General features: G+C 35.9%; 1 protein-coding gene across 2 annotated transcripts in view; it reads left to right on the top strand.

Moving 5' to 3' along the window:
* Positions 1–491: 491 nt before the first annotated feature.
* The window catches only part of LOC107670685 (TBC1 domain family member 16-like), a 25,359-nt gene continuing 10,247 nt past the window's right edge, over positions 492–15,603 (top strand). For both annotated transcript variants that reach the window (XM_016463370.1, XM_016463369.1), the window contains exons 1-6: positions 492–705; positions 3,793–4,204; positions 12,003–12,191; positions 12,949–13,096; positions 14,133–14,297; positions 14,495–14,643. In XM_016463370.1, the coding sequence (XP_016318856.1) occupies positions 531–705; positions 3,793–4,204; positions 12,003–12,191; positions 12,949–13,096; positions 14,133–14,297; positions 14,495–14,643 (1,238 nt within the window). In that variant the 5' untranslated portion in view covers positions 492–530. The remainder of the gene's footprint in view (positions 706–3,792; positions 4,205–12,002; positions 12,192–12,948; positions 13,097–14,132; positions 14,298–14,494; positions 14,644–15,603) is intronic.

Raw genomic sequence — 15,603 nt, 5'->3', positions numbered from 1 at the left:
TAGCATTTAAACATTATTAAGACTGGCAGTTAAGTGTTTTGTAAATGTTGTGTTTTCTTATAACACTTGGCACACTTAAGCTTCCGTCTGTTGAGCGGATTACGCACACAGCCGTAGCTTTGGGTTTTTCCAGTGAGTTGGCACATTTGTGTGTGTCTGTTTGTTTTAAGGTGTGTCTATATGTGACTCAATCACAAATAACCATGCAGTTAGTTTCAAGAAGGTGACATGGATTGACTGTGACTTTCATATATTATTCATATTTTGTCATGATTAGATCAGTTAGGTCAATTTAATCATCGTTACTTTTCTTAAATGAAACCGCCTCGATATATGTGGCTGACAAATGCAGCCTCCGAAATGAGATGCAGCTCATGATATTCTGAATCATTTACATTGTATCATTTTTATTGTTTGGCAAGTGAGAATTGTAAATGTGATTGCTTCGAAAAGTAAGAAGCCACCTGATTGGAGGTTGTCTTGTTGTTTCTGTCTCAGAGGATGGGAGCAGTGAGCGGTCACTGGAGGAGATGTCATTCGGTCGACTCCTGCGACGTGCATCCTCCAAAGCCTCTGACCTTTTGACGTTTAACGTGGGCACGGGAGGATCACGGACCATGCTGGATGGAGAGATCATCTTCTCCAAGAACAATGTGTGTGTTCACCCGGCCGAGCCCCTGCCCGGACTGCCTGAACATCACCCAGGTACCACACACCCATAAACTGAAAGTTTTTATAACACTTAATTTATTCACAAGTTAAAGGGTTAGTTCACCCAAAAATGAAAATTAGTCCATAAATTACTCACCCTCAAGTCATCCTAGGTGTATATGACTTTCTTCTTTCAGACGAATCCAGTCGGAGTTATATTAAAAATTGTCTTTTATCTTTCAAGCTGTTTCACGGCACTCAGCGGGTGTTGCATGCATCAGTCCAAAAGAAGTTAAATAAAAAGCGCCCATCCATAAAAAAAAGTGTCTCACGGCTCCGGAGAGTGAACAAAGGCCTTCTGTAGCGAATCGATGCGTTTTTGTAAGAAAAATATCCATATTCAAAACGTAATAATCACTTTAATGTAGCTTGCGGCAACAGTTGTACACGGAAGCAGTTCCGGGCTGATGACGTATAAGTTCAGCGTTGCAACTTGAGTCTCGTGAAAACCAACGTTTGTTAACAGGAGCAAAGGAAGCAAAGTTTCTTTACTTTAGCAAAGGAAAACCAGTCTCCTCTTGGCTTACATCGAAATCCTCCGACATTCTTCTTTACAAATCCTTGTTTTGTACTTCTAATTAGTGACCGTTGTTTTGTTTTGATCTCTCCCCTGCGCTTCCGCGTGCGTCACTTCTGAGCGGCGCATCCGCAAAGCTGACCTCCATACGTCATCCGCCCGGAACTGCTTCCATGTACAACAGTGAGCGCAAGCTACATTAAAGTGATTATTACGTTTTGAATATGGACATTTTTCTTACAAAAACGCATCGATTCGCTACAGAAGGCCTTTGTTCACCCCCGGGAGCCGTGTGAGACACTTTTTTTTATGGATGGGCGCTTTTTATTTAACTTCTTTTGGACTGATGCATGCAACACCCGCTGAGTGCCATGAAACAGCTTGAAAGATAAAAGACAATTTTTAATATAACTCCGACTGGATTCGTCTGAAAGAAGAAAGTCATATACACCTAGGATGACTTGAGGGTGAGTAATTTATGGACTAATTTTCATTTTTGGGTGAACTAACCCTTTAAGGGCATATCAGTTAGGGATTGCCGTCACATGTCAAAATTTTCAGCAAAAGTCTCTTTATAAATGTTTTTGTGATGAGTTACATTATAGCTTTAAAACTTCCAGTTTGTTGCAGACTTTTTTCTTTTGTTAACTTAAATAAAAATAATAAAATGGTTAGAATCATTTTTTGAAAAATATGAATATTTAAAAAAAAATAGCTATAAATTTATATACATAAATAAAAATGATGTATTATTCACACTAGTAAAAATGTTGGCAGGGCAACTGAAAATCTACTGATTTTATATATTACAATAAGACAAGTCCATATTGTTGAGCCCTGCTTAGATGCAGTACCCTTCAAAAGAGTTGTTAAAGGGGTCATATGATGCGATTTCAAGTTTTCCTTTCTCTTTGGCGTGTTACAAGCTGTTCATGAATAGATAAGATCCCTAAAGTTGCAAAGACTAAAGTCTCAAACCCAAAGAGATATTCTTTATAAAAGTTAAGACTGGTCCACGCCCTCCTAAAACGCCTTGTTTAAACACGTCCCCACATGTTTTGAGCAGTGTAGAGTAGCGCTTGTTGTTTGTCGTTTCTCTGATCACAAATGCAGACATGGTTTTGTTTACGCAGCATGATGCAACGCAACGCGTAAAAAGACAGTATAAAGTCATTATAATCCGTAATTATGTCCCCACTGGATGCAACAAATGCCTCGTTTGTAATGAGTTTTATTGGTTTTGTCTCGTCGCGCCGGGACACGGCATCACAGTATGGTAAGGGGCGTAACATTTCCGTCACACGCTTGAGGTATTCGGCCAATCACAACACACTAGATAGCTGGCCAATCAGAGCACACCTCACTTTTCAGAACGATGAGCTTTGTAAAAATCGATGCGTTTCAGAAAGGCGGGGCATAGAGGAGAAACAATAATGTACAGTATGTGGAAAATAATGTGTTTTTTTTAACCTTAAACCCCATAAACACATTTCATTACACCAAATTCACAAAATAATGTTCTTTTTTTAGGAGCGTCATATGACCTCTTTATGTTTTTTTTTTATGTTTTGAAAGAAGCTGCATTTATTTGATAAAAAAAAAAAAAAGTAATATTGTAAAATGAAATAATTTTATTTTATTTCATTTTGTTTTATGTTATTTGATTTTATTTTAAACTAAATTATTCCTGTGATGACAAAGCTGAATTTTCAGCAGAAACAGTTGTGCTGCTTAATAATTTTGTGGAAACTTTGATACATTTTTTATTTTTCAGGATTCTTTCATGAGTAGAAGGATTGAAAGAGCAGAATTTATGAAGTAGAAATCTTTTGTAACATCATAAATTAGTTGTCTGTTACTTTTGATCAATTTGATGCATCCATATTGAATAAAAGTATTAATTGCTTTTATTAAAAAAAAATCCTACGGACCATAAACTCCGGACCGGTAGTGTAAGTGATCAGAATTTCTATTGGTCCAAAAGTCATAAGATATGATTATTTCACATAAAATTCTTTTATATATTACTATATTAAAATTGCAGAACCAATGCAGATTTTTCCTGTTAGTTTTCACAAATTATGTCTAATTTTAAAATGCATTTACAGTGTTAATCTAGAGTTTTATATATTAAGTAAAAAAAAAATACTTGTGAAATGATAAATTTGTAAATTTATTTTTAATGTGAAAAACAAAATTTTCTTCAAAAAACAGAAATATTATGATTTCACAGTTTTTCATGTTGCTTTAGATATTTGATGTACATTTACAGTGTTTTTTTTTTATTCTATTAATATTTTGTGTATTTCAAAAATATTGGAAAAATCTGTAAAATAAAAATGTAAAAATTCAGTAGTCACAGAGTGCTTATAAGGTGTAGTTCTGCTTGTGGATGTCTAGTTAACAGCTAACCTTGCTACAACATACCTCAAATAAAACTTTTTTTATTTTTATTTTGATGCCTTTAATCCCGACACACCATGACCCCGGCAAGTTGCATGAAGCCAGCCAATCAGCGTAGAGTCTGCCGGTTTTTGAGTTTTTCTGACTGTGTTCGCTTTCAGGATACCTTTGTGTGCACCTGGAGAAAGATGAGACCCTCGGCTCAACCCTCATCCTCACCTGGGTGCCCAACTCTCGCATCCAGCGGCAGGACGAGGAGGCACTCCGTTACATCACGCCTGAAAGCTCACCTGTCCGCCGCAACCCCCGCCACCGAGCCCACCGGAGCCACACTCGCCCGCCGCCCGCCCCCGAGGAAGAGGAGGATGAAGAGGGGCCAGAGCCGGCCCTGCAGAACCAGCAGTTTTTGGAAGAGGGCGATGAAGGCTCCTGCGAGCTCTCTGCGGACGAGGTGAGTCGGGACAGCACCCTCGGCTCAGACTCGGACACCTTCTCCTCGCCCTTCTGCCTGTCACCGGTCAGCGAGGCTCTGGGCGAGAGCAGCAGCTCTGTCTTCCTGGATAATGAGAGCAGGTGAGATAAATACACACACCTGATAGAAATGTGTGAGGGGAGTTGAATGTATCCATGTGTCCTTGTTTTCAGTTCGTTTTAAAGGGACATCGGATGCAAAATTCACTTTTACATGGTGTTTGCATATAAATGTGTCTTAGCAGTGTCTGGACACAACCACCCTACAATGATAAAAATCCATTCACTCCTTTTTTTTTTAATTTCCAAAAAACCTAAACCATCTCGATTATCAAGCCGTTTTGATTTTTTGACATCATATCACTCAAGCCCCACCCACGGCCGCTGACGGACTGTCCCATATTTGCATATTTCCGTCTGCAGCCAGTTATACGCTGTCTGCCATTTTCTCCGCGTTTGAGCAGCTGTAGTGACAACAATGTCTCGTAAGCAATGCAGGGGTTTTGTAGTTGGATGTAAAAGTGAACATAAGAGTCTTTGTTTTCTCCCGACATCAGAGCCACTAAGGACGCAGTGGATTAGTTTTGTTTTTGATGGTAAAAAAACGAATACACAAAAAATGGAAGAGAGGGGTGGGGTGAGCTGTAGCTCATTATCATTTAAAGAGACATGCACCGAAATGGGTTGCAGTGAACAGAGCTGTTTTTGACAGGCTAAAAAGGGTGTTGTTTTACACGACCATTGAGGAATTTTAACATTTAACATTGCAGACATTTCAGGAAGACTCTAAGGAATCATACCAACTTGTGGCAGATGCATCTGATGTGCCCTTTAAGATTTTAGGTTAAAATGTGTATTTTAGGTAAGTTAGTTTACTAGTTTTTTCTTTTTTTTTTTTAGTTTTTCACCGTTTTGTGTTCACTGGTTCATATTAAATGGCCTTCGGTGTGACAGAGAGGGGTGGGGTGAGCTGTAGCTCATTATCATTTAAAGAGACATGCACCGAAATGGGTTGCAGTGAACAGAGCTGTTTTTGACAAGCTAAAAAGGGTGTTGTTTTACACGACCATTGAGGAATTTTAACATTTAACATTGCAGACATTTCAGGAAGACTCTAAGGAATCATACCAACTTGTGGCAGATGCATCTGATGTGCCCTTTAAGATTTTAGGTTAAAATGTGTATTTTAGGTAAGTTAGTTTACTAGTTTTTTCTTTTTTTTTTTAGTTTGTCACCGTTTTGTCTTCACTGGTTCATATTAAATGGCCTTCGGTGTGACAAATGGATTTATAAAACTTCACATTTTCCCTGCATAACTGCTTTTTTAGCTGTTCTTTCTGAATTGGCAGATGTACAGCATTTTATTGTAGTTAATAATATATAGAATGCATATTTAGTTTTTTGTAATATTTTTGATAAAGAACAGAAATAAAACATGAATTAAAATGGTTTATGTATATAATAGCATTCAAAAGTTTAGAGTCAGGAAGATTTTTCTAAATATTTTTGAAAGAAGTCTCACCAAGGCTGCTTTCAATTGAACAATAATTCATTAAAACTATAATATTATGCAATTAAATCAAACTGTTTTCTATTGGAGTATATTTTAAAATGTAATTTATTCCTGTGATGTAAAGCTGAATTTTCAGCATCATTACTCCAGTCTTCAGTGTCACATGATCCTTCAGAAATCATTCTGATATGCTGATATGCTGCTCAAGAAACATTTATTATTATTATCAATGCTGAAAACAGTTATGCTGCTTAATTTTTTAAACTATGATTTTTATCAGGATTTTTTGATTAGAAAGTTCAAAAGAACAACATTTACTTAAAACAGAAATCTTTTGTTACATTATGAGTTACAAAATAAAAATGTCACTTTTCTTTTATATATATATATATATATATATATATATCTAACCCCAAACGTTTGAACGGTAGTTTATATTATGATTTTGCAATAGTAAAAACTATAAGCATGGCATTTTGGCAGAATCTGCAGTGTGAATTTATGGTACCTGATAACTTATGTATTATTTATTTCAGATAATAATGTCTTTTTATCAACTTACTAGACCATGTAACCTTTTCAACTGAAGTTGTAGCGCAGCATACAGCAGGTGTTTTCAGTGGATGTTAATGTTAGCATGTGTCTGTCATGTACATGCTGCGACTGCTGCAGGTATGTGTGTAGAAAGAGGAGCTGCTCAGAGCTTATTCATAATTCATAGATCAGCTCAGCATGGCTTATTACACAGCATCATGTGTTCCTGTTCTGAACCGCTACTACAGCATCCTGTGATCACAGACCATCTCCCATAAGTGTTAGCACAGATGTAATGATATTTTATAATGAACGGTTTTGTGGACAACAGTTTTTCACAACCAGTGTTTGTAATGTAATACCAGCATGACTACTGCATACTGCACAGTATTGTATGCTGCATGCCATTTTAAAATAATAGCATGTGAAATGGCATGCATTGTACAATAATGTCTTTTTCAGACATATTTATATTTGTACACGTATTTATTAATCTTACTTAAAGGGATAAAGGGTTCACCCAAAAATTGTCGTCATTTACAGGAACTTCTGCTGAACTTCCATAGTATTTTTTCTTTCCATACTATGAAAGTCAGTGGCTACCAGCAACTGTTTGGTTACCAACATTCTTCAAAATATTTTCATTTTCATCATCATTACTCCAGTCTTCAGTGTCACATGATCCTTCAGAAATCATTCTGATATGCTGATATGCTGCTCAAGAAACATTTATTATTATTATCAATGCTGAAAACAGTTATGCTGCTTAATTTTTTAAACTATGATTTTTATCAGGATTTTTTGATTAGAAAGTTCAAAAGAACAACATTTACTTAAAACAGAAATCTTTTGTTACATTATGAGTTACAAAATAAAAATGTCACTTTTGACCAGTTTAATGCATCCTTGCTGAACAGTTCTTTAAAAAAAAAAAAAGGCATTGTACAATAATGTCTTTTTCAGACATATTTATATTTGTACACGTATTTATTAATCTTACTTAAAGGGATAAAGGGTTCACCCAAAAATTGTCGTCATTTACAGGAACTTCTGCTGAACTTCCATAGTATTTTTTCTTTCCATACTATGAAAGTCAGTGGCTACCAGCAACTGTTTGGTTACCAACATTCTTCAAAATATTTTCGTTTAGTATACTTGTAAATTGTCATTCTGAATGTTATACTTGTAATTCTCCACTGTTCCACTGTTCACACATTCGCCACAAGGTGGCCACATTACTGGGCGATATGCTTGAGAGGGAGAGCGAGAGAAGTGCAGCTTTCAGCAGGTTGGCAGTGAGAGTCCGTCTGTGATCTAATACAGATTCCTTCCCCCAGCTGCTTCATCTAACATTCCCTCTTTCAGCATGATTTCCTCCCTTTGTTATTTGGCTTGAGCTGCGGGGGTGAGGCCGGGACATGAGCTGCCATCAGATCATAAACATCAGTGGTTTGTGTTTGACTGAGTTTGTGATGAATGGCTTCATTCCTCTCTGTTCCTTTGAGTGGAGAACGCTCTCTTTGGCCTGTTTTTTTTTGCCATTTCTTTTCTGGCTTCCACTTCCTCTGTGAATCCTTCAATGTTTATGTTTGACTTCTCTTTTATTCTGCCTGTAAAGTTTTCTTCCTCTGCTTTCTCAATCTTGCACTTTTCCCTACTAGTTGATTTTTTTCCCCCTCCTTCTCTGTCGTTTTTCATCTTCTCCCTTGATGTGGTTTGGCTCAATGTAGGGTTTAAATCTTTGGTGTCTGTTCCATATACTTCACCTTTGTAGATTTTTGGTGTTTTTAATGATAATTTCCATCCTGTCTGTGATTTTTTTTATTTTTTTTTTTATTTTTTTATCTCTATGATTGGCTGGGGTCTTAGTATGAGAAATTAGCTTATTTTTCAATATGCCTGTGTATTTCATTAGAGTAAATGGTGAAAATAGAAAAAATACAAAACTAGAGGTGAAACCAAGCCATGTGGATGGCAGAGGTGGAAAAACTGTAGATCATGTCCCATTGTGGTCATGTTTTACTTGAGGATGATGTAATGTGTTAAGTGTTTGACAGCTCTGGCTCTGGGGCATTTGTTTCAGTGTGATGTAATAAACAGTCCCTGAGAGGTAGTGCCTGTCCCAGCGGGAGTTCAGTACCTGGAAAAACTTCCCTCAAGTCACACTAGTACAAACTCTCAGAGTTACCACCTATAACACAGATGGATGGCCGGCCACACAGAAATTAAATCTATCTATCTATCTATCTATCTATCTATCTATCTATCTATCTATCTATCTATCGTTAACTTATTTTCTCATGTTCTTAACTAACATTTATTTGGCTATCCATCTACCCAACTATCTAACCATTCATCCAACTAACTTATCTGTCCATCAGTTTATTTACATTTATTTTCTCATATTTCTCCTGTCCTAACTAACACTGATGTGGTTATATTTCTATCTTTCCAAATAACTAACCAATAAACCAACTAACTTCTATCTATTAATTTGGTTGGTTGGTTCAATTTAGTTACTTTATTTCCTCATATTTATCAGGTTCCTAACTAACATTTATGTGACTATCCGTCTATCCAACTAACTTGTATCTGTCCATCTATTTACTTAGTTCAGTTTAGTCTCCTCATTTTCTCCCGTTTCTCCTGTTCCTTACATCTACTAACATCTACTGTACTGTATGTGGCTGTTCATCCATCTAGCCATCTAACTAACTACTCAACAAATTAACTTTATCCATCTAGTTGGTTAGTTCAGTTTAGTTACCTTCATTTCTCCTGTTCCTAACTAACATCTTTGTGCCTATCCATCCATCTATTCAACTAACTAATCAACCAACTAACTTATATCTGTCCAACTAGTTGGTTAGTTCAATATAGTTACTTTGTTTGATTCTTTTCCTCCTGTTCCTAGCAAACATGTGGCTATTCATCCATCTATCCAACTAATTAACCAATCAACTGACTAATTTCTATCTATCAGTTTAGTTGGTTAAATTTAGTTACCTTATTTCCTCATGTTTGTTCCTAACTAACATTTTATATGGCTATCCGTCTATTGAACTAACCATTCAACCAACTAATTTCTCTCTGTCCATCTAGTTGGTAACTTCAGTTTAGTTACCTTATTTTCTCATATTCTTAACTAACATCTATAGGGGTTTACATTTATCTATCTTCCTAACTAACTAACTAACTAACCAATCAACCAACTAACTTTATCCATCTAGTTTGATAGTTTAGTACATTTACCTTATACTTTCTCCTGTTTATCCTGTTCCTTACTAACATCTTTGTGCCTATCCATCTAACTAACTAATCAAACAACTAACTTTATCCATCTAGTTGGTTAGTTCAGTTCAGTTACTATAATTTGTCCTGTTCCTAACAAACATCTATGTGGCTATCCATCCAATCATCTAACCATTGAACCAACTAACTTCTATCTGTCCATCTAGTTGGTTGTTCAATTTAGTTACCTTATTTTATCCCTTTTCTCCTGTTCCTAGCAAACATCTATGTGGCTATTCATCCATCTACCCAACTAATTAGCCAATCATCCAACTAATTTCTATCTATCCATTTGGACGGTTTGATTTAGTTACCTAATGTCCTCATATTTCTCCTATTCCTAACTAACATTTATATGGCTATCTGTCTATTGAACTAACCAATCAACCAAATAACTTCTATCTAGTTGGTTAGTTCAGTTTAGGTACCTTATTTTCTTATGTTCATCCTGTTCCTAACATCTTTGTGCCTATCTATCTTACTAACTAACTTACAACCATCTTACAACCAACTAACTTTATCCATCTGGTTGGTTGGTTAGTTCAGTTCAGTTACCATAAATGTTCCTGTTCCTAACAAACATCTATGTGGCTATCCATCTAACCACTGAACCAACTAACTTCTATCTGTCCATATTGGTTAGTTCAGTTTAGTTACCTTATTTTTCTTCTGTTCTTAACTAACATCTATATAGGTATACATTTATCTATCTTCCTAACTAACTAACTAACCAACCAATCAACCAACTTTATCCATCTAGTTGGTTAGTTTACCTTACATTTACCTTACTTTCTCCTGTTTATCCTGTTCCTAACTAACATCTTTGTTCCTATCCATCTAACTAATTAACCAATTAAATTTATCCATCTAGTTGGTTAGTTCAGTTCCTAACAAACATCTATCTAACCATTGAACCAACTAACTTCTACCTGTCTATCTAGCTGGTTATTTCAGTTTAGTCACCTTATTTTTCCTGTTTGGCAAAGCCACCGTTTAACGGCTTGCAGAATAGAAAACAAGGGTCTGTAAAGAACATGAGATGTAACTTTGCACCGTGCGCTGTCTGTCACGGCCTCAGCCCGCCATATGGCCTCATGTGTGTGATCCTGCTGTAGTGTGGACTCCGAAAGACCTCTCAAATACCACATGACCTATAAACCTTCGGCTGCCACATTGGATCTATGACAGGGGACGTGTCTGGAGGTGCTTTTGGCCTGTTAGACGTGCTCTGTTCGAGAAAAAGACGAGTGTGAGAGAGAAGCAGAGGTCCCACGGTTCAGGTTACAGCTCTGGCTACATGAGAGGTCGAGAGACAGTTACAGGGAGATATGCTCACAGTGAGAGAGAGAGGAGGGCTGTCATGGGAAATTGGCTGCCAGGCTGCTTGATTTGTGTCTCTGCTCGGCTCCTGCCAGCACAATAACCTCTCAACATTCCTTTCATTCCTCTTCACTTCCAGTGTCCTCTCTCACACACACGCGTATCCATACCTCCAGCTGTCGCTAAGTTTCACACTAAAAACACAGGGCAGAATGAATGAATTGATGTGCAGGTTTACAGTAGAGAGAGCAGCTGAATTAAGATGTCATGTAGAGCTTATCAAAAGGGCTTCAGAAAGATAACAGTTAATTAACTTGATAGAAAAGACTAATCAAATGAAATTAGAATTGAGTTGTATTTTTAAATGAATTTTATTCATTTATTTATTTTTTATTTTTTTTAGAAAATATTCTTTTTTTTTATTCCATACTTTTAGTCTCTTAAAGGCAATTTTAAATGATAAATAAACATTAAATTTATATTTAATACACATTTCTGGTCTAATTATTCAGTGTTATTTCAAAAGAAAAAGCATTTGTCGTTTATCTTTTGATTTCACATCTGAAATTACTTTTTGGTTGACGTCACATGCACGACTTTGGGTTGTAGTTTAATATCTATGTTAACCAATAGCCCTTAGTTTTAGCAAATTCTCAATTATTGCATGTAATTTCACAGTCCAGTCAATTCCCAATTCATTTTCATTAAATATCCAGTTTTATTCATGAATGCATTGTACTGCAAGAGTTAGGTGGGTTGCAAATGGCATTTTCTTTTCTGCATTATTGACACCTAATGTAATTGCAAAAATAATTAGATAATTGTGACTTCCACCTATCTTAAATTTCAGTTCAATTTGTTTATATAGCGCTTTTTACAATACAGATTCTAATCATCATTGCCACATCATGTAATCATTGCTTTAATATGTTCACTGTTTCTGCTTAAATGAAAGTGTGACATTAACTAACTCCATGATTTGTATAATCTACATTTCTATAAACTGTACATTTCTGCCATGTGGACAGAACTGTGACACAGTCACCTCTGATAACAGATCACGCCTAACTGTAATGTAGAAACATTTAATACACATTGTTCTATAGCAGCTTTACAGAAAACAGAAAAATAAAGAAAAAAGAAAATTCAACTTTCAAGCAGTGTTCATCTATCACAATTAGTATTTGATCACTTTTCTCCTTTTAATTACATTAGTATTAATAGAGATACCATTAATTCCAGGGAGTGCGATGAACCCATGGCTCACTCTGCAAGCTCCGCCTCCAGCCTGGACAGCCACGCCCCCTCCGAAAGCAGCCAATCACAGGGAGTTCGGTGGGAGGAGCAGCAGAAGGTCATGGCATTAGAGCAATTATGTGGGGTGTTCAGAGTTGACCTGGGCCACATGAGGTCACTGCGTCTCTTCTTCAGGTCAGAGGAGATCCTAGAAGAGTTTAGAATTTATTTTAATATCCATACATTTATTTTAAATTCTTTTTAATATCTCTCCTCTTTATCTGTGCTTTTTAAAACTTATGTCACCCTATTTAAATAGCTTAATAAATTAAATACACTGTTGTGTTAAATCATTTTCATAAGTCTTTGTTTTATGAAACACCTCATATATTTAATTCACCTCCTTGTATTATATTACCGTTCTCATTTTAGGGAATTTAGCTATAGCTATAGCTGCAAGTTATAAATCGTTATTCCTTAACCTCAGGCTGATTTTGTTCAAGATATTAAAGGGGTCATATGATGCGATTTCAAGTTTTCCTACAATAATGTACAGTATTTGAAAAATAATGTGTTTTTTGAACATTAAAGCATGTCAACATATTCTGTTACACCAAATACACAAAATAATGATCTTTAAAAAAGCATCATATGACCCCTTTAAAATATTTCTTTGCTGTGAATAAAAATTGAAGGTTTCTGTGGTTTATGGAAAATATACATTAATAGTCCTTTTATGAAGAGGAAATACAACATAACAAATGTCATTACTGACAAAAAGTCAGTGCAAACAATAGAGAAATCATCATAACTTACTCACAGGGACAGAAAAGGGCATCCTGGTCCTTTAGTGAACTCGTATCACTGTTCATTTTCCCCTTGATCTCCAGGATGTGGTCTTGCGCCCAGGCCAGCCTTGTGAAAGTGTTTGTGTTTCATGTGTGTGTTCCAGCGATGAAGCCTGCACCTGTGGCCAGCTGGTCATCGCCAGCAGAGAGAGCCAGTACAAGATCCTTCACTTCCACCACACAGGGCTGGATAAACTGGCTGAGGTGTTTCAGCAGTGGAAATGCTGCAGGGAGACTCAGCTCAAAGACCAGGTCTGGAGAGTCTAACAAACAGATCATCAGTTTGACACATTTATATGCAAGGCACACACTCTCATATACACTAATGCTCAAAAGTTTGCGGTCTGTAAGATTTTTTTCATGTTTTTGATCATTTGATCAAACATACAGTACAGACAGTAATATTGTGAAATATTATTACAATTTAAAATAACTTTATTTTAATGTATTTTAAGATGTAATTTATTCCTGTGATGGGAAAGCAGCCATTACTCCAGTCTTCAGTGTCACATGATCCTTCAGAAATCATTCTGATATGCTGATTTGCCGCTCAAGAAACATTTCTTACTATCATCAATGTTGACAACGGTTGTGCTGCTTAATATTTTTGTGGAAACTGAGATTTTTTTTTTTTTCAGCATTTGATGAATAGAAAGTTCAAACAGCATTTATTTGAAATAGTTTTTTGTATCAATTAAAAGTCTTTAATGCTTTCTTGTGGAAAAAAAGTATTAATTTATTTTCTTAAAAAAAATAAAAAAAAACTACTGATCTCAAACGTTTGAACGGTAGTATTTCTTGCCTTAAATTAAATAGTTAAATATGGAAAATTAAATTAAATTCTTAAAAATTGAATAATAAACATTAAAAAAATCACATATGGTCCAACACATTTAATTTTTATACAAAAAAATTTTTTTTTATTGATTTTATAGGTCAGTATTAGGTTGTATCATAAATAGTGGGATCACAATTTTATTCAATAATAATATATTAATAATATTAATATTTATTAATAGAAATATGGGCATATTACATATTACCATATTATTAAGCATGCACAGCCCTATTTATGTGAGCAGAAAAGCACAATCTTTTCACTGATGGAGAAACTTTTTTTTTTCTTTAGAATAACATGAATAAGGCTAGCGATATTGATTCAGAAAGTTAATAGGCTCCATTTTGAATTCTTGTTGTCTTTAATGTGTTTATATGTCTGTATTATTCATGTCGACTGTATTGTTCATGCAGTGTTTTTCTGTCCTGTATCACCCTCTTCCCGCTCCAGGTGTCAGATGAGAAGTCATGTATGCAGTTTTCTATCCGTAGACCCACATTACCGTCTGCAGAGATGCACCCAGAGGAGCGTCTGTATCGGCGGCTGGACGTCAGCTCTTGGCTTCGGCATCTCAACAACAACGGACAGGTGGTGGAGGAGTACAAGCTCAGGAAGGTCAGACTGACGGACAGCTGTTCTCAGACATTACTTCTCTAAATTGGTCTTTTCAGTGCTTTATATTTGAATGGCATTATGCTCTTGTTGTAGCAATGTTGTCTGAAGTGTGCATTCAGGTCATGCTTAGAGGTTTTGGTATGATGTGATTTATTCTGACAGCCATTTCAACTGACCCAATGTCTTTGTTCTCTCAGGCGATCTTCTTCGGGGGCATCGACCCATCCATCCGTGGTGAAGTGTGGCCCTTCCTGCTGCACTACTACAGCTGTGAATCCACCTCTGAGGAGCGGGAAGCCTGGAGACTGCAGAAGCGTGTGGAGTACCAGGAGATCCAGCAGAGGAGGTTAGTTGTTAAACTAGGCTGATCTAGAAGCCCGTTGCACACAGATTTGCCTGAACCGTACTAGTCTGCCATGCTTTCCCCATTACATTTTAATATTCTGCAAATAAAGTGAGAAAAAAACAGTGTTAATCTTCTAAATAGTCTTGCTTTAGTTGTAGTTTTATGTTTTTCACATTTTAATTTAAACTTTTAATGTTCCAGTCATTTCGACCCAGAGAGGATTTTCTTTTTCCCAAAAATGCTAGTTAATGTTATCGCATTGGACTAAAACTTGTTGAATTTACCTCACACAGGGTGTGACAACAAAAATGATAGTTTTTGTACTTTGGGTTTTATTTTATTTATTTTTTTTTACACTTTTTGTTACATTCCTGGTCAAAAAATTACTGGCATACATGCTTATAAATTACAGGGTTTCCGCGGGTCTTAAAAAGTCTTACATTTAGTTGTATCAAATTTAAGGCCTTAAAAAATATTAAATTGTACAAGAAAGTCTTAATTATGAACCAGGCTGTATATTGTAAATAACAATGTTTTACACTTGAAATAATTGTGTAAGTAGTAAAACAACACAAATGGGGCAAAAATGCAATATGTATGGTCTGCGATAATATCGTAATTGTTGTTTTGAGGATGTGCGATTTGATATTATCAAGAATATCGCGAAAAGCAAACAAAACACCTACAGAATGCGCGCATACATTAGGTGATGAAGTCTAGTAGGTTAGACTAGTGAGTGCGCATGCACATTTATAGTGCGTTCTCTCTGCATTAATCAGTCTATTAAAATGCATTTAGAATTATCACATAATTCAAGATATGGGGCAGAAAATGTATATATTTATATCATTTCATATAGTTAATATCACACGAAAAGTGCCGTTTTGTCTCCAAAAGTCAGCATGATTATAAATGTGATATTGATTTTATAGAACAGTTCAATAAACAAGAAGTTAATAT

This window comes from Sinocyclocheilus anshuiensis, unplaced genomic scaffold, assembly GCF_001515605.1.
Source record: "Sinocyclocheilus anshuiensis isolate Anshui unplaced genomic scaffold, SAMN03320099.WGS_v1.1 scaffold1165, whole genome shotgun sequence".
Classification (NCBI taxonomy): domain Eukaryota; kingdom Metazoa; phylum Chordata; class Actinopteri; order Cypriniformes; family Cyprinidae; genus Sinocyclocheilus; species Sinocyclocheilus anshuiensis.
This window is presented reverse-complemented; position numbering and strand designations above follow the sequence as displayed.